General features: G+C 45.3%; 1 protein-coding gene across 8 annotated transcripts in view; it reads left to right on the top strand.

Moving 5' to 3' along the window:
* The window catches only part of HOXD3 (homeobox D3), a 51,836-nt gene extending 32,464 nt beyond the window's left edge, over positions 1 to 19,372 (top strand). For 3 of the 8 annotated variants that reach the window (XM_081842286.1, XM_081842292.1, XM_081842288.1), the window contains 2 exons: positions 12,439 to 13,072; positions 16,530 to 19,372. In XM_081842286.1, coding sequence (XP_081698412.1) covers positions 12,517 to 13,072; positions 16,530 to 17,278 — 1,305 coding nt within the window. In that variant the 5' untranslated portion in view covers positions 12,439 to 12,516 and the 3' untranslated portion in view covers positions 17,279 to 19,372. Of the gene's footprint in view, positions 1 to 188; positions 3,632 to 5,511; positions 7,755 to 7,920; positions 13,272 to 16,529 lie in introns of those variants that run through there. The other 5 variants (XM_081842291.1, XM_081842290.1, XM_081842289.1 and 2 more) reach the window with 5 other exon arrangements.
* The last annotated feature ends 887 nt before the right edge of the window (positions 19,373 to 20,259 follow it).

Here is a 20,259-nt window from a genome sequence, read left to right as displayed (position 1 = left end):
AGAGATCCTGGAGCCAAATTTGCTGTGATGTTGGTTCAACTTGCCGCGAATATCCGACAAGGTCTGCAAACCCCCTCCCCAACCTCAACCCCAATCTCTCCCTCCCTCCCGCCGCCGCCGCCGCCCCCCACGCCCGCTCCTCCTCATCACCATCCCTACCTACTCTGTGAAATAGTTTGCTAAGGTGATGAAGCCAATGTGGATTTCTAAAGAGGGCTCTGAAAACTACGCTGTGTGTGTGATGCCCCTGGGCACTTGGACAGTGAATGGACACCTTGACTAGAGCAGGTTATTACGACTCGCTCCCCGCCCCACCTAGGAAGGTTTTGTGGGTGCCTTTGGCCCTGTGGGTTAGCCCACCCCAGCTCCGCAGCCACCTAGACCGAGGATACATGGGGGAGGATTTACAGAGGATAACCCGAGTGAAAGTTCCAGCCTTAATCAGAACCATCTCCTCTCTCAGGATCACGTGAACAAATATGCTTATATTTTAAGGCAGCGCCTGTATTTCTTATTACCGAAGGCTTCTTCGGCGGCTCTTTTTTTTTTTTTAAGATAAAATATATATAGCTATAATTGAAAAGATGATGCATATGTGGCCTCATCGCTTGTTATTTACAAACAAAGCAAAACGATAAGCTTGACCAGCTGGCTTTATTTTTTTATTCCATGGGGTTGATTGTGAAGGATTTCCGAAATTATTATTAAACCTAACGAACTCAGAATCCATTCGCCCTCTTTTATTGGAGCTGCTGCAATCTTGGCTTGCTCTTGAAAAAAAATATATTCTACCGGGAATACTGGTCTATGGAAATGCTCGAGCAGACCCGCAAGATCAGGTTTAGGAGTGTATTGTCTACAGAACAAAGGAGGAAGGCTATATCTTCCAAGCTGAAAGCGCGCAATTTCTGACCGAAGAGGACAGTTTTAGGATACAGGTAAGCGACTGCATGAGCTTGAACAAAGATGGAATCCTGAATCCCAGATCCCCTTTTTTTTCTGCCCGCCCCCCACTCCCCACCACCAAGGTAATGGGAGATGAAATAGAACGTGCTAGTAGTCTATAGAACTATATATATGCATGTATAGACGTAATAATATGTTTTGTTGTTGTGGAGGCTGTAGTGGTAGTAAACTTAGGGCTTTTCTGCGTTGCATTTCCCCAACCCAAGACATCAAGTGCTGGGGTGACCTGGAAGTGGGGGGAAAGAGGATTTTCCATTAGGCACTTCAAAGGAAGACATATATTTGTGTTCAAACAAGAAACCAAAAAGTAACAGTTTGGGTTAGGATTCATGTCCTATGGCAAGCATCCTATGTATTTCAATGGCTCTAGACTGCTCTGTTAGCCTCGGACTGTCAGACTTAATGGAATTCTCTCTCATTCACTGTGTGTGTGTATATACACATGCATATATATATATATATATATATATATATATATATATATATATATAAAATATTCTAAACACAACTAGTGGAAATCGTGTCACTGCCTATTGCTTCTGGTGGCTCTTTCTGGAAACGTTGACTCGCCCTTCATACTTCGCGTTTGTTTTACAATGAATCTGCCACCTTCTCTGAATTGTTCCCTCCCGCAAGAAACAAACAAAAGCAAAATGCTGGGGGGTGGGGGTGGGGAACCACTTTTTTGTCATACTTCTGAAATATTTTTCATGGCTCCATCTACAGCGGCGTTTCCTAGGGTCTGTGTATCTGCCTGTGTGTATGAACCACCCCATAATCGAAATAAATAAGAGCTACAACTCATCAGAGTTAGGCGCAACCAATCCCACATATAGTAACAAACAGTGCAGCCGCATCTGCGCCGCCTGTTTACTCGGAAGTAAATCCCACTGAATTCAACGGGACTTACTCACTAGGTGCCTTTGGGACTGCAACACAGGTGTACTGAGCTCTGTGCTGGACTGCGGCCAATTGCCATCAAGCAGGGATCACATTATTAAAAATATCGAGCGGGTAGATAGCTCATTTGTCTTTTACTCCGTTTCTTTACATCCAAAGAAACTCGATCCTGTTTAAAATCAGGGGCCTTAAAAGCCACTCCGGTTTAAATCCACTTTGAGAGCAATCTTGCACATTGAACTCAATGCAGATCACTCCCAGGTAAGTAAGGAAAGGATCGCTGTCTTACTTGGATTTCAGTCTAGATGATTTCAGTGGGAATTTACAACTAGCACTGCGAATAGCATCCCGGTATTCTTGAATCCACAGCATTTTTACCTGGAATAATCGAACTGATTTCAATGAAAACTTGCTGCATCGTAAGCGTGCAGCGTTCTGCTCATGCAGTCCAGTCTTAATGGACGTTCACTTAGAAGTTAAGTCCAACTAAGTTCAGTGGGACTTGCTCCCTAGGAAGTAATGCATAGCTTTCAGCTCATCGTATGATCATGTAGAAAAGGAATGAATAGACACATGATCTTTATGTCGTTCCCCCACGCAAGTTTCCACCACTCCGCACATCCTACACATAGTGTTAATTCGTATTATTTTCGCTAAACAATGGAAAGGGGAAGAAAGCAGCACTTTGGTAAATGTTCTGCGCTGGTCTCTATCAGAAGAGGTTTCGAAGCAAGCGACTTTCCCACCCCCACCCCCGCCCCATTCCACGCACCTTTAGAGTCCCTTTTGCCTCCAAGCTGCGGGCCTGACAAGTTAGTCCGCTGAATCCAATTACGACAAGCGGCATTTCATTTCTTTACGCGGCGGAGGAGTCTCCTGCTTGGAACTTCACCTAAAATTTCAATCATCTCTCTCTATCTTGGAGTGGGCGCGCTCTGGGGAATCCTCAGAGATCGGCCCTGGGGTCTCAGCAAATCCCTGACAGTCCTTGGGGGAGAGCTCAGGCTTGAGGTCTCTGTTTCTGGAAGCCGCTTCTGCTCAGGAGGCGCCCAAGGCTGCGGCAGAAGACAGGAAACTCGGGCGACAGTTTGCGCATCAAAACAAACCCCAAACTAGCATGTTAAACATTTACTTTTGCTTACTCTTTCTTTGTTTTTTTTTTGTTAAAGAGAGAGAGAGAGAGTTTCCCATCAGCATCTTTCTGCGTTGTCTTATTGCTGCTGTAGAAGGATTCAGAAGTCGATAATTAATTAGACACAAAATGAAAACTTACCACGTTAATCAACAGCGGGTAACAATGTCTGCCTTTTTTTGTATGTGCAAATAATGATCCTTCAGCTCAGGGGCTTCTCTGATGCTGACCACACTCCCCCTTCAACTTAAGCTTTCTTCTTATACTGTACACACGCACAGAGGCACTGCTTATTTCTAATGAACTGCGTTTTGAAAGGGGTTAGGGCGAAAAAAATAAATAAAACCACTTAAAGTTGACGTCCGCCCACGTGGATGTATTATATAAGACGTTTGCTGGGCACAGGCCTTGGAAGACCAAAGATCTGGTTAGAGCATCGTGTGTGACCAGCCAGCTCCACTTCGCCACAAACTCCACTTTGTCGGCATAAATTAGAGGTGGCTCGGGGAAAGAGAGAAGGAAGGGGCTGCTTTGCTTCCCAGTTGGGCTTGGAGAGGGATAAGAGAAGAAAAGTTGGAATCTCGATTCCTTGCCAGCTCTTGAAGGGGGCTTCCGCTGGTTGTTCATTAAGTGGTGAGTTATTGCTATACAAGCCAAAGGTCATTTCAAAGGCTTATGCTTGTTAGATATTTCTCTTTATAATGACCCAGGCTTCATGGAGGAGGGATTCCCCACCGCCTGCCCACTTGCCCTACCTACTAGCTCTGTTAATGTTCTTCAAAGTTCTTAGTTGGCAGATTTCCGATGCGAAATGGTAACGGTAGCCCCAAATTAATGGCGCGAGCTGGTTTTCTGGGGAGGGAGGGTAGGTAAATCACTCCTTAGCATCAGCAAAATAATAATAATAATAATAATAATAATAATAATAATAATAATAATAATAATAATAATAATAATCTGGCTGCGTCTTGCATGGAGCAGCCCTCGTGTGAAAAGTGCAGAAGGGCTGCTAAGAATCTGGAAGGGGTGTGTGATGTCCGGGTTTTTCTCCCTGTGACATACCCAAGCTCACTACATCCATACATAATGCATGAGCCTCGGGTTATGGCGCGGGGGTCTCCCTGCTAGCTTTCCATTCTTCGGAGTAGAATGCTGTTGCCTTCAACCCTGTTTTCCTTGTCTTCATACGCCTGATGCATATGGCTTTCTGGGGCGCGGGGTGTACTGGCGCTGGAGTACACCAAACCCGCTTTTTGTGGGTGCTTGTAAAGTTCCTGCTCACAACAACTACAATTTTGGGGGAGGTATTTCTTCTCCATTCTCAGCCGGGCACATAGAGATGCTATGGAGCCCTGTGCATGTGTGCGTGTGAAAAATATTCTGAAAGTTTGAGTTCAGGGCTTCTGCAATTCCTTATTTCCCCAAATGGTTAAATATTAAGGGGGGGGGGAGAGAGAAAGAAAGGCATGTATGTGTGCATGGATGCGTGTGACTCTGATTCTGTGTAGATTTGCACACAGAGTATATCCCAAGCTCAAAGTTGCTCCAGCACTTTGGGTATAATATTTCAATAAAAAGAAAGTTAGACATCATTTTTAACAAAGAAAAAGAAACCCGCTTAAAACCGTAAAGTCAAAGAGGACTGCAGCCCCTCTGCGCACCTATCTGGGAGCATGTCCTATTGCATTATACATGTATTAGCTCTGCCTAATATATACATTATTTATGATGCCCCTGGTTAAAAACGCGACGGGGGGGGGGATCCACTGAGTTTTCCCCTTTGTTCCAGGTACATCTCCACGTTTTTTCCAAAGGAATCTGAAGATCCTATCAAAAGTGTTACAGATAAAATACAGTACAAGAAAAAACGTAACTGTGGTGAGTGTTTGTTTTTTTAAAAATATGGTTTCGGCTACATTTGTTACTTTTCTTTCTCCACGTGAGGTTTACCAGTAGATGATGGATTTTAAATGGAGCAGGAAGCGTGTATTTGTGTGTGTGTGGGGGGGGAATCCTGGCAGTTCATCCCCCTAGGAGCACTAATACACATGATATAATGTAACTGACAATCGATTTTCAAAAAAAAAAATATTGTTAATATTCAGTGGCCTCAAACAAATACTTGGAGTACATAGATAAAAGGTTATTGCCACGGAGGTTATTTTGTTTTGCCTAAGCAGAATTGATATCCTATCATGCCGCTTCAGTAGATCATTATTAAAGATGGTGGTGGGCTAGGAAAAGCCTTTGATGAAGCTGTACCACAAGGATCCTGCTCGGTCCCACAAAACGCAGATGTCAGCGACCGTCTAAGGACATGAAACCAAAGGCTGGAGGAAAATGTAGTCATGATTCCGCACTAGCTAAGCATTTCAGATATCTGCCGTTGAACCCTGTTGGGTTTTAACGTGCTCCTTTTTTTAATGGATCATGCCCCGTTCCCCCAACTCGAGGTTTACTACACAGTTACGCTCGAAGTAGATTTACTCAAGGAGCATACATAGTGTCAAGCTAGCTCTCTTCCCAACACGACGTATCTTCCCCAAGGCTACAGATGAAGTCTATGCCTATATATATATATATATACAGTATATATATACATACACACACACACACTGTATATATATGCCCTTCGAGCCAATGTACTGAGAGAGCATGACTATGTTGTAGACTGCGAGTTACTGGAAACAAACAGATGAACAGAAGGAAGAGAAGCATCTACATATCATCATAACGCATGAGCTCCTGTGTACAAGCTCATAACACCGAATATACACAATGCCTCTGCCAGCATGGCGGTGATAGCCAAAATGATCCAGTAGGACGGTGATAGAATATGGCAGTTATGGTCAATTTACATCCATCACCCATTTCTCTCTCCCCCTCCCTCGAAGAATAGCTCATTTCCTCAGGCTCTTTCCTGGCGGCCGCAGCGGATCGCTCGGTTCAACCCTGCATTTCTTCCCAGCAAAGACCCGGAGAGTCCTTCCGTCAGTAGAAAAGGGCTTCTCCCGGACTCCGAACATACTTAGAGGTTGCCACGGCGCGGTGTGAATATCAGCCATGCTTTAGAAGCGGGGAAAGCGCCAAAAGGACAACGGCTCGGCCCTTTTATATACTGATCTGCCCCCTCGTAGGCTGCAAGAGAAGGGAATTTTTTTGCAGACTGGGGCATTCTTTCGCCGGTCTCCCCTTCCTACGCAGCCTGTCTTACACTCCGCCGTGCCCGGGTCTTTCCCCTCCCCCCCACCAGCCCCCTTCTTTTTCTTTCTCTCTCCTTCTCCTACTTCTTCTTCCCCCCTTCGCTGCTTTCATTCCTTACTGAAGCGTTTACTGCCCTAGCGCCAGCAAGTCATAAATTTTGCTACACAGCACCGTGACAGGTGCATTGATATGCGCAGTGAGAACTCCGGCTGCTTATTAACCACTCCTCCGGCCTCTCCCTCTCCCCCCCTCTCTCTCTTACTGCTTTTTATTTATTCGAGATCATATTAGGTATTGATCCGCAGCAGAATTAAGTGTAGTGGACGCATTAGTAGAGGACTTGCTTCGTATGAATATGCGGGTTGGGGATCCGATCGAACGCAATTGTCAGAGCCCGGGAACTTGTCAGAAGCGGAGTTTGGGGGCTCTTCTGTGGCACGTGGTGTTTTGTGCGTGGTGGTGGGGTGTGTGTGTGAGAGAGAGAGGGGTGTGTGGAAGGGGGTAGGTAGTTGCTGAGACTCTCATTCTCCGCCCCCACGCCCCGTAGTCAGTTTGATTTGGAGAGATTATTCCTCGCAGTGGATTGAGAGTAGTAGTAAGGGAACAATGGGATCCATTACTCTGCCTAATAGCACAACGGTTCAGACAAGGTTAACCTCTCTAGATGCTTGCAAAAGGAAATTCGAAACACGGGCACGGATATTTTGTGGCTTCCTAAGGCTCGGGAGCGAATTCTGCTCCCTGCTCTGCCTCCCACGCAGCTTGTAAACAGTTCGGGCCAAACCACTAAGTGCTTGGGTGTTACCTACGAAAAGAACCCCATTGCTTTTAGCGTATGACATCCTGGCAAAAGCAAAACGTGCCATTAGGGTTGTTGTTGTTGTTTTAAAAGAGAGAAGGGAAGGGAAGAAAATAAGGAAAGAGGGAGAAAATGTGTGCGTGTGTGTGTGTGTAGATCTAAAAAGATGAGCCACCAAACAGTAGAGCATTGTCCATGTGATTTATGGCCCTTTGCCTCCTTGTTAGGTTCAAGCAGAGTTCACAAGCAGTTGGTATTTCAGAAAAGAAATAAAGCTCCTCAGTTTTGCAGCAATATTCTCTCTGAAGGCTTCGTGCGCTATTTGGGAGAAACCTGGTTTTGTTGAATGAAGCAGGAGGCAGCGAGAGGGTGCTGGGTTGGAATAAACAAAAACAATTCAGAGCAGACTACCAGTGAATTTGTAAATGGCTGAGGGTTGAACTTTCTGATTATAGATGATCATTCGTGAATAAATAAGTGATTCAACGTGATTAGATACATGGAAGGAAATCATGTAACTCCTTATTGGTCTTTCTTCATCTTTGTTAAAAATTAAAAAATCCGTATCCTTCTTGTATTTCATGGCATTTTGCAACAAACCGTGTGTGTTTATAGATATAAATTTCTTCCAGTGTTTGAGGATAATACTTCATGCATCTGATGAAGGGGACTTCAAGACCAAGAAAGCTTATGCCACAATAAATGTGTCAGCCTGAAAAGTCCCACGAGACTTTGATGTTTTTGTTGTAACCAGTGGCGTAGCGTGGGGGGTGCAGGGGGGGCCGGCCGCACCGGGCGCAACATCTGGGGGTTAGGGAAATCCACGGGTTAGGGGGCGCAAATCCATGGGTTAGGGGGCGCAAATTACTTGCCTTGCCCCGGGTGCTGATAACCCACGCTACGCCACTGGTTGTAACAGACTAACACTGCTACCCCTTCTAGAAGTGCTCACTATATTTTAGATTTCTGAAGGAGGTGGAATGGATATATAGAATATGTCCTAAATTGTATTTTATTTAAAGTTGCCTTTTTAAAAAAATCACCACTCTTAGGCTGAAATTAATACTGCCTTACCTAGGAACGATTTATCATTTATCCTAAAAAGGTCTTTCCTCTGAGTGGACATGTATAGGATTACACTGTAAGGAACCTAACTGAAAGAATAAAAATGTGTCCAAACCAACCAACCCACCCAACTATTGTTCTCCAATTTAAAATGCAGGCACCTGGAATGTTTTGTAGGTTAAAGTGAGGGTAGTAGATTATGACAAAGATGAGAAAACATAGTAATTAGGAATGTTTTATGATAAATATGTTGTGTGATAAATTAAGTTGTAGCTATGACATCCATAAATGATTATTGGGGAGTCAGAAAGCATATAAGGCAAAAAGAAAGATATCCTATAAATACAAACAATGCAAAATTGTTTGGGGGAGGCTGCTAGTGACAGACATCAGCTTGTCTGGTATCATTATCAGAACACTACATTTTGTGATCATAAGCTGATTTATTCGGATGTAAACATCCAGATTCACCAGCACTCAGTCAGCTCCCACAGAGATTTTAATTTCATAGGATTATTTGGGGACCCAAAATGCAGGGGTTGAAAGCTGTAACCACACAATTAAATAATTGGAAATTGTGCCTTCAGGCTCAAAGGCTTATGAATTGCATCCTTTAGCAAACTTGCTTGAGGGGTAGCATTTCAGACAGCATTTGGAGCTGACAACTACTTGCTGGTTGTGATCTTAAAAGATGCAATTCAGTGCATACTTTAACTGTTAGGGGAAAGTCCCATACAAACTCAGTAGAGATTCTAAATAAAACAGGGGTAGGATTGGACTGTTCATCACTTACTTGTGAATAAATTTAAATTGAATTAATTCGGTATTATCTCTGAGGAATACATTTATAAGTGATGTGCTAGGAACCCAATGATCACTGATTGTAAATGACACTTTTCAGCTTTGGAAATTAGGAGTTTCAGAAAATATTTCCTAGACATCTCAGTTCTAAGCACAGATGTAAATTCAATGGACTGGCCTATTAAAAATATACTGTATGCTTCATACAAGGTATCCAAACTATACACTGATAAGCAATTATCTATTTATCTATTGAATTCTGCTCCAAAAAGCTTGGGTCTCCATACATTCCCCAATCCATTTTATCTCCAGAATTTCCCTATAAAGTAGTTTAGTTTGAGATATAGTGGCTGGCCGAAGTTACCCAGGGTGCTTCTGGGTTTAATGGAGAAAGGAACCCAAGTTTTTCCAGTCTAAGCCCATAACTCTGAGCACCGCACACATATTTTTATATTTTGGGCCACAGATATGTGTAAGCACACTCATCAGAATCTAGAAAATAAGGGGGGGGGAGTGGTCTTTCCCCATAATTGAAGAACAATCCCTTCTTCCAACACCCACAAAATGCAGGTTTTTATATACAGGAAATAGTGGAGATCTAATGCTACATAATACAGTAATAAGGGATTTCCCCAACCAGGAATCTTTCCTGCATGGTAGTAAACAAACAAGAGACCTTTGCAGCGAAAAACCCTGCCCTGCAAATCGCTTCTCTCTACTTTAGATAGCTTTTGCGTCAAAACAATCTGCAAGAAACCTTAGTTGAAATATCTCTAAAGACTAGGAGCTAAGGTAGCTGACCTATGTATTTCTTCTTTATATTGCAAATGAAAGTTATTGAATGCCCTTAGTTACACTTTAACTTCGTAGAAATCTTCCCAGGAAAAACAAAGCAAAACACCAAGAGACAGGATTTACAATAGAGATGGAATTTTCTCTGGTTTTTCAGGTTCCAGTTCTGGTTCAATCCATCATGTCACTCCTGGCTCACAAATAGTCGCGCGCATGCGTGACTTGAGGAAAAAATAAAACCCCAAGGGTGGGGGAGTGAAGAGACAAAAAAGGAACAACAACAAAATGTTGGTTAATATTTATACCAAAATGGCAAAGGGATAGAATGTAGAGCCCATAAAAAATGCCTCCGGGAAAATAAAGAGATATATAATAATTTGGTAGAAGAAAATAATATTGTAGAAGTGTTTGGTTTTCGAGCACCGTAAAAATATATATATGCAAAAGCAGTAAGAATTTGAAGGCTAGAAATGAAATCACTTGAACAAACTTATTTTTGTAACAGCTGATCCAAGGTAATTTAGCACGCCAAGCTAAATGATAATTCTTCCTTCTTTGCAAAATACCTGATCCTTTAAAAAACAAACATCCACACCCATTACATTAGGAATAACATCAGTTTATTGTAATACTAAAATAAAGTTATGGAAAGCCATCCTTTAACACTCTGTTTTTGGGAAATCAGGGGCAAACATTTCACTCCTCCTCACCCTAGCTGGACAAAGGGAGCATTGTACCTATGCCTTCCTAACTCTTCAGAGACCCGTTTATTCATTACTGTATTCGGCTTGGTTTGGGCATCTCTTTTAGCTGTAGAGTCACCCACCCCCTACACTGTTAGTTGGAGGCCGGTACAATTTATTTCAGAGTTGTACACTTCCAGTGGCAGGAGTTCAAAACCCATGCCACTGTGGCATAATGGCTCTGGGCCATTCATTTTTTTTACACCCGATTCCCGAAACCTATACCTGGAAGAGAAGAAAACCATTGATTCCAATGGATCGTGCACCCCGGTTAACTGTGTTTAAGAGCGGGGTGCATTGCTAATTGTTCTGGAATGCGCTCTTGAGAGAGAGAAGGGAGAGATGATTGGTTGTATGTAAGCGAGGCCAATGGTGAAATGCACTATACTGTATTAGAGAGCGTGCAAAAAACGTCCGTGAGAATTGGCAGGAGAGGGCACCCAGTTACTTTCTTGCTAGGGGAGAGGGAGGAGCAGTGATGAGGGAGAGGGGGAGTCATATGATAGTTTGGGCTGGGCAAGATTTCCGACAAGGGACCCAGCGGAAGAGGCGATGCAAGGATGCTGTATGAGGGTTGTTTACCACGTGGTGCATGTGTGAAAGAAACCGTGGGGGATGGGGACTGTGTGCAGGGAAGAAATAGAAAGGCTACCGTTCTGTGCAGAGTTATGCTACTTCACTGGCCTTACGCACTTCCTGCCACAACAAAATGCTTTTCTAGGGTGCTACGCTAGAGCCGAACCACCCTTCAGACCCCTGGAAACAGGGACGCCAACTTAAATAAAATATGGGGGGGGGGGCGCGCAGGTAAACCCCGACCCACATAACTAATCACATGACATGGCGCGCATACACTGTTTAAATGACAATGTCTATCAACTTTGGGAGGAGGGTTGACTCCCTCAAATATTTTATTGGGGGGCTGAAGGGACCTCCTCGGCCCCTAGGAGTTGGTTCCTATGGACCCTTACTGGCAAGGGAGAATGGGTACGAAGATCGAGTGTATGCATGTGTGCGACAAAGCAACTTTCCCCCTCTGTTGGGGAGATCGCTCGAATCTCAGAACACAGCTGGCCCACTGTATCTGTGAGCATTATAAATAAGTTTGCACCTGTCCCGAGACAGCACCTTCGCCGAGCCCTCTGGTTTTGTCCGTTTTGTGCACGCTTGAGAAGGGGCGAGGGGATGCACGGATTGCCTCTGGATTCCATCCAAGTGTACACGCGTGTGTGATTGTCATGGCGCGGTCAGGAGTGCCACATGATCAGAACGTGCCCGAGCCTGTGAGCTTGGCCCTAGTATAGATCATGAACGTATGAAGAGAATCTATACTGGTTCCCTGGTTGTGGAATGCTTCCCCCAGGGAGATTCGCCTGGTGCCTTCATTACATATTTTGAGGCGCCAGGCTAAAACGCTCCTCTTCAACCAGGCCCTTGGCGGATTAATATTCCACAGCCTTTTAAATATGTCTATGGAAAGGCGGAGTTATCGTTTTGATGTCTTGGTTTAAATATTTACACGCATTTTATCTTGTATTTTATTCTGTGAGCCGCCCTGAGATCTTGCAGGAGGGCAGTGTATTAATTTGATTAATAAACAATTAATAAGACTTGTGAGAGGCGTGCCAAATGAGGCCACGGAAGTGTTTTATGAGGTAGCCTTGTGAACATATGACTGGCATGTGTTTGTGCGTGTGGTGTGAAGGTGAAATCGAAAGAGCTTGTGCGGTGTGTGATGGCGAAACTGGAAAGGAGTGTGAGAAGGTGAAATTGGAATGGAGTGTCTGTGTGTGTGTCGTGAAGGTGAATTTGGAACGGGAAATGTGTGTGTGAAGGTGAAACGGCAACGGTGTGTGTGTTTGCATAAGAGGGCAGCTGTTCCTGAGCCCTTTGCCCTCCTAGGTAGTTGCCAGTGTGAGGAAACCACTTCCCGCTTTCCCCTCAGGCGCGCGCCCTCCCCGCTCCCTCACTGACGGTTGTCTCGTTTTCTCTCTTGTCTCTGCCACCCGCCCCCATCCCGCTTCTCTCTCTTCCAGGTGGCTTCTGGGGCAGCGACTGGCCGAGGCCCGTGGCGCGAGGGAGGCCAGGCCGCGTGACGGGGTGGGCGGCGGCCCATGTTATTTGAGCGGGCTGCCGAGGCCTTGGCGACGGCGGAGCCCACCATGCAGAAGGCCGCCTACTACGACAACGCGGGCCTCTTCGGGGCCTACGGCGGCTACAGCAAAGCGGACGCCTACGGCTACCCGCCGGGCCCTCCTCAGCCCTACGCCCAGCCCGCCCTGGACACCGACTACGCAGGCTCGGCCTGCTCGCTCCAAGGAGCCGCCGCCGCCGCCATCCGGGCGCCTCCGGCCCACAAGAGCGCCGAGCTGAGCGGCAGTTGCATGCGCCCCGCCGGAGGCGCCCAGGGAGGCCCTCAGCAGCCGCCGGGCCTAGCCGAGCAACAGCAGCAGCAGCAGCAACCGCCGCCTCAGCAACAGGCTCCGCCCCCCGCGCTGCCGTCGCCCTCGCCGCCCAGCAGCAACCCCGCCCACTCGGTTCCCGCCAAAAAGGGCAAAGGCGGGGCCAACGCCTCGGGCGGCTCGGCGGCCACGATTAGCAAGCAGATCTTCCCGTGGATGAAGGAGTCCCGCCAGAACTCCAAGCAGAAGAGCAGCTGCGCCCCCGCAGGTACCCAGTCGAGCTCCACCTCCTGGGGAGCAGCAAGGCCCTCTGTGCCCTTCAAGGGGGTTTCCCTTGGTTGCTCCAGTCCAGACACACCGCGAATCAGAGATCAAGAGGCAGGAAAGAGAGAGCAGCAGCAGCAGCAGCAGCAGGAGTCCTGCCAAGCGAGGGGCTGTAGCTCCGCTTGGCATGCAGAAGGTCGCAGGTTCGATTCCCGAGTGCCTCGCTCAGTGGTGCTGTTCAGAGCCACTGCCAATCAGGGTTTAGGCAATTTCAGGGGTGCCAACCTGAATAAAATATTGGGGTGGGAGGGGGGAGACACCCAGGTAAGCCCCACCCTGCATAATCATTCACAAGATGCGGTGCGCACACACACCATTTGAATGGCAATGTCCATCAACTTGTGGAGGCAGCCCCCTCAAATATTTTATGGAGTTTTTATGGCCCTTAGGAGTTTGCTTCTATAGACAATGCTATGAAGTGGATCGAGCCCAGTGGCTTGGGTTTGGGTTGGATGGACCCAGCTTGTCACCTGCAGAGCTCAGGGCAGTTCACAAGCTAAAAACAACAACGTAAAAGCACAAAATACATTTAAAAAAAAACCCTGGAAACAGTAACAGCAAAAGCCAAGCCTGGATAGTTCAGTTGGTGTGATCATGGTCCTGATAATGCCAAGGTTACAAGTTCAATCCGTATATCGGACAGCTGCATATTCCTGCATTGCAGGGATCTTCACTGACCACTGATCATCCCTGGTCTTGCTAGTTAGGGATGATGGCAGTTGTAGTCCAACAACAGCTGGAGACCCAAGTTTGGGAAACCCTGGCCTAGATGATTCTCAGGGTGCCTTCCAACTCTATGGGTCTATGAATCTAATCCCCTTCCCCTCCACCAGCACACCAAAGGCCCATCTAGTCCAGCATGCTGCATCCTGCAGTGTCTAACCAATGACAATGGGAAGCCTCCAAGCAGCACAGAGCAGCAAGAGCCTTCTTTTGCCATCTTACCCAATAATTGGCAAACTGTTCCTGAACTTGGAGGTGGTGCGGAACCTTCATGGCTAGTAGTCATTAATATGGGTGTACCCAGTCCCCCTTTTTAACTCCCCACCCCCCCCCAATATTGAAGGGAGGAGATCCATCTAGAACATCAGAGACCAGGCTGTGACGTTTATCTGACTCCCCCAGCCCTGCAAGATACAAGTGAGTTGAAGACATCTTGCTGGTCTTTGGGAGAGCCATGCAAATGGAATGACTTGTCTTGGCAACATTTATTTCCTCCCCCCTCCAGCTGTCATTTGAACGTTCAGCCAGAGGGCGAATTCTGTGCAACTTCAAAGCCTACATTGATGATTTCATGTAGAAATTGCACCAGCCGAAAGATTTCCTCCTTTAATATTGCCCTTCCCTTGCCCCTTCTCAAAGAGGTTAGTTACCCAAGTGCATTTAAGGGGTAAAGTCTCATTTAAATAGATGGGAATTGGTTTTCAGTAAGGATTTTAGTCTGGGGTAGGAAGAGAAAAATTAAATAAAAGTGCAAGGGCGGGGAATGGAATTTGACAAACTCCCGCTCTTTCGTCATTTCAAAGTTTAGGCTCGCAAGGATCCCCACTGCAAAACGCATTGCTAGAAGTCTTATTTTAAGAGGTGTCTTCTTTATTGAAAGTGTCATTTGTTTAAGAACTTTAAAAATTGCTAAACATAAGAAATATCCAAAAAGTGTACAAAATGCAAATGACCCAACACAATAAAAAATGAAAATCGATACAACATACAATATCACCAATTTGCATTCCAAGTGTCCAGCTTTCCTCTGGCACATTGCAGTCATCCACAGACCATAGAGCTTCCTTCTTCCCACAATTCCCACCATTTTGCAGCTTATCCATGGTGCTTTACATCAGATTCCAAGAAACAATGAACCAATAAATCCCCATCTTTATTCTAGCAGGCCGGTCTCTTCTCCAGATCCAGAGTGGACCGACCACCCTCCCTCTGTCCCTCCCTCCCTCTGTCCCTTACTTGCTTGCTTACTTACTTACTTACTGTACTTAACTTACTTAGCGTTTAGACCGCTCTTCATTCTAAAAAACCGACAGAGCGATTTACAATAAGCACAATAAAGCAATAAAAGTATCAAATCAGTTATAACTCCCCCATCACAAATAAACAGTAGCGGTTCTGAGACCTTCTGTCCCCAAGCGTGTGTGGCCTGCTTTTGGCGACTCTGTCCTCTGAAACCATCTTGGTGATGACAAGGTGGAGACCCAATCATTCCTCCCCTTATTTGGCATGCAGAAAGTTTACAGACTGTCTAAACCCGAGCAATGTCAAAGGTGTGTACAAAATGCAAACACGCAGTCTAACAAAACGTGTGTTTATTATGCAGACACGCTGACGTGGTCGCAGATCCAACCACTGCGACCTTCTCCCCTGTCTTGAAATGGCTGCTGCCAACTTTCCTGGGGAAAGGGAGCCTGGAGAGTTGTAAACCCGGATTCTCCCCCACCCCGCGCGCCCGGCGCTCTTCCTATGGGAATCCCCACTTCTGCTGTCCTGCTAGTTAGAGCACCGCCTCGGAGCTAATGAACGCGCCTGATTTCCTCTTGTTAGCTGTACCAGAGGCGGCGGCGGCGGCTCCATTGTCTTCCAAGTTTGGAGGCCGGGGCCTGCTCCTATTTGGGACCAGCCAAGAGAACCTTCCTGGGCTCTGTCAGGGATCGATCGATTCTTCCAATTAAGTTAGATGATTTACAGCTCTCTCATCTGGAACTGTAACTTTCCTAACCCTCTGAGAACCCCGGAGTTGGGGAGATCGAACCCCATTCTCACTGTAGACACTGGGCGACGGAGGGAGGGAGTTTTGTCCGCAGCTGAAAACCTCGACTGTAGCACCGCCCGTCTCAAGAAAATAAAATAAAATCCAATGAAATCGAAGGATTTGGGGGAAGTGTCGTTTGGATCACCCTGTCCCTAAATCACGCCTCTCCCGTGCGGATATGAGGCAGCGACCCTCGCTAATTAATGGCAATTGTGCACGGGGAGGACATATCCCGGTCCTTTCCCCGTCCTGTTTCAGTTCGCTTTGAATGTCCAGATTTAATACTTTGGGGAAGGTGTGGAATGGTGGGGTCTGGGTGGGTTAAAATTTCAGGAGGAGAGGGACCTTCAGGAAAAAGAAGATCGTGAACAGCTAAAGATGTTCCACAAATAGAGGATTCGGGCAGGTCTCCCGCAGTGTGGGAACTGCGTGATAATAGCGATTTGTGCGCCTCTTTCGCTCCGCGCCCCGCAAAATTGGCACCTACTCCTCTGCTGCCCCGGAGTACCAAAGCATTTCCCGTCCCTCCCCCGTCCCTCCCTCCCTCCCCCGGCCGCTGCAATGTTAATACTCTCAGGCTTTGTAAATTAGCCAGCCAGCCAGCCAACCTCCTCTCTTTCTTCTTTCTCTCCTTTTTGGACAGGAGAGAACTGCGAGGACAAAAGCCCCCCGGGCCCCGCTTCCAAGCGGGTCCGCACCGCCTATACCAGCGCGCAGCTAGTGGAGCTGGAGAAGGAGTTCCACTTCAACCGCTATCTGTGCCGCCCTCGCCGGGTGGAGATGGCCAACCTGCTGAACCTGACGGAGCGCCAGATCAAAATCTGGTTCCAGAACCGGAGGATGAAGTACAAAAAAGACCAAAAAGCGAAAGGAATTATGCACTCCCCGGTAGGGCAGTCCCCAGACCGGAGCCCGCCTTTGAGCGGGCCCAACCATGTCGGATACTCCAGCCAGCTGCCCACTGTCAACAGCTTGAGCTACGACGCCCCGTCGCCGACGTCCTTTGCCAAATCGCAGCAAAACATGTACGGGCTGGCGGCTTACACGGCGCCTCTCAGCAGCTGCTTGCCCCAGCAGAAGAGATACCCAGGCGCCGAGTACGACCATCACGCCATGCAAAGCAACGGCGGCTTCGCCAACCCCAATTTGCAGGGCAGCCCCGTCTATGTCGGAGGGAACTTCGTTGATTCCATGCCAGCCTCTGGCCCCATGTTCAACATCGGCCACCTCTCCCATCCTTCATCTGCCAGCGTGGACTACAGCTGCGCTGCTCAGATCCCAGGCAACCATCACCATGGACCTTGTGACCCCCATCCCACGTACACAGATCTCACTTCTCACCACACATCTCAGGGAAGGATTCAGGAGGCGCCCAAACTGACGCATCTGTAGTAGACTGGAACGCATTCAGAAAGAAAGAAAGAGAGAGAGAGAAAGAGAAAGCGAGAGAGAGATTGAAATGCATTCGCGTTTAAATTACCTCACTTTGCCCCTGATGTTGCAGTATTACTTTGAGTATTACAGTGGGTTTTTTTGTGTGCCCCTGGTAGAAGCTACCTATTTCTTGTTTTCTTTGGCGACCGAGTCCATGAAAATTATTTCCGCCCCATCCCCCATCCCTTGTTGTCCTCTTAAATGTTTTAGCCGTTTAAAAGCATGGCAGTGCAATATCCTTAACAAAAATAAATAAATCTAAACATTCCCTCAAGGGAGTAATAATTGGTAACGATGTACTGGAAGGTAAGTTGTAGAAATCCATTAGAACTCGGGGAAAGTGAGTCCTGATGAGGTGTTTACAACATTTGGGACCAAAACGGAGACTTATTTCGAGAGTTATAATTTATAAGATTTTTTTCTCCGGTAATGTGAAAGATTGCTTTGGACTTAAATAAGATGTATTTATTATTTTAAGAGGAACCCTCTTTTTTTTGTATCATTGATTATTTAATCTTGGTCTTCAATGTATTTATGTGGATATTTGTAGAGTTTCTTCACACACCCTTTCCCCCTTAACTTGGGAAGATTGATTCAGGTCTTTGGTGACTATACATTTTCACCTATTTAGTATATTTGGTCTGAAATAGAAAGAGTAGTTTTGAACAGTTGTAACAGTGGCTGGTGTTTGTAGTTTATGTAAGGATTAAGCAAATTGTAAGTCATAGATTAATACAAAAACTGAAACATTACACAAAAGAGCCGATACATTTTTTATTTTAATATATATCTATCCATATATATCACATGTTTATTTATTTCAGATTGTTTGGTATGGTTTTACTTAGCATTAAAAGCTACCTTATATCTCATATATTGTTATATTCTGCTATATAGTGGCCAGTTGACTGTTTGGTCTTTGACCAACTTCTGCATACATAAATTGGTTCCTTCCTATCTGTTGCACACACCATTTCGTCTGGTTGCTTGTTTATAATTTTAAAGTCTAAAATATGCAACACCTTCAGACTGACATTTAGGAGCAATATAATACTGTTGATGTAATTAGGATTTTCTTAGCAATTCAGGCTAAAACTGTTGTTTCAGTTATTATTTTTGTTACTATTATTATTATTATTTATATGATATGATATTTATGCTAACCATAAATCAATTTTGTACAAGTCACTGGAAACGCGAACTTACTTTTGCTGAACAGGGAGGGGAGGGAAGAAGAAGAAGAAGAAGAAGAAGAAGAAGAAGAAGAAGAAGAAGAAGAAGAAGAAGAAGAAGAAACTTTGAATGAAATATTGACAATCAAGTATCTACAAAGGAAAGACTGCGGTAGGGTTTAGGAGACGAAGTCCTTCTGAAATGCTCAGAATGGCTTTCGAGATAGGAAATTAGGTCTATCAATATTTAATATAGTCTTCTGTAGCAGACATTGGTACAATCCTTGTGTAAACTAATGTTTCTGCCCCAAGCCTAGAAGGGACAGGAAACGCAAACATCCTCCCCCGCCCCACTCTTCCTCTTTATTTGTATGTTGCATTTAATCTCTTACTGGGTTTTATAAAGCTTTTCTCAACATGAAAGTGGCATTAGGTACACGTTAGAAGCGATACATGCCCATTAATTCAGAAGGAAGCATCCCTTATCGCTTTAAAAAGCACTCAGTTAAGATTCAGATCTTTTGAAGTCCCACAGAACAGTAGCAAAACCTCACTTTTCAGTTTGACTAATAATGCAGCTCCATCTCTCCACGTCCTATGATGGCAACTACTGCAATTCTTTTTGTGTGTGAGAGGTTTTTACTCCTACATTTGTGTCTGTCTAGACAACGAGGATGGATATGGATATATATAGTATAACATATGTATATATATATATATATAATATTCACCTCGTTATCTTTTTTAAAAAATACCATGTTGTTAACTGAGAGAAGAGGGGGAAATGTATCGTTTTGTTAAATCTCACTTTTACCCAAGTGTTGTAGATCTGTAAACAAAACAGAATAAACAGCTTCAAATGAAGAAATATTTTAACCACTTCCAGATCTAAAGTGGCTTTCTATGGCAGTTTCTGTTTCTTCCAGCATTAATCAGAATACAATAACTAATAATACGCACAACTGGTGAGCTGCTACAACCACAACAAAATGATTTTCTAATATGTCTTCCAGGGAATTCCCGGCAACTGAATTGATAAATAAATAGTGCATGTAGATTTTATTTTTATGTTCTTCCTGTGAGGGCATATTTCACATACTACTATAAATCAAAACAATGCACAAAGAGTCGAACCCTGTGGGCCCTTTATGGTCTAGTGTGTCACTCAGAAGGCATCCGCTGAGTCTGCGGGACTGGGAGGCCCAACGTGTTATCCACAGCTTAATGTTTTATGGGCTCGACTTCAAATGGTGCCTTGGCTGGCTTGCATTATTATTCCCTCTTAAAGTCAAGTAAAGGGGACACGATAATTTATAAGCATCGCTGGGAAGGATTATAAACTAACACACACACACAGTCTGTACATACGTAGAAAAATTGGGATAGCCTTTCTCAAAATATTCATAGCACTCAATTGGCACCCTCTCAATGGGGATTTGAAGAGACTGTGCTATACATATATACATTATAGCCTTCATAAGTGAGTCTCGAAATCATACATTTCAGGACAAAACAAAATAAAAAAATTCCTTCCAGTAGCACCTTAAAGACCAACTGAGTTAGTTCTAGGTATGAGCTTTCGTGTGCATGCACACTTCTTCAGATACACTGAAACAGAAGTCACCGGACCTTTCTAATTTCAGGGGTTGTGTAGGAGTATATTGTTAGAATTGGCATAGGCCTCCCTTTAAAGCGTAACCCAATTACTGTACTGGGCAGTGACGTCTCCCCTTGGCTCTATTTCTGGTCCCCCCCCCCTTGACTCAG

Source organism: Podarcis erhardii (assembly GCF_964252035.2).
Source record: "Podarcis erhardii genome assembly, chromosome: 1".
Classification (NCBI taxonomy): Eukaryota; Metazoa; Chordata; class Lepidosauria; order Squamata; family Lacertidae; genus Podarcis; species Podarcis erhardii.
Note: the sequence above shows the minus strand (reverse complement) of the source record. Positions and strands in the feature narration are given on the sequence as shown.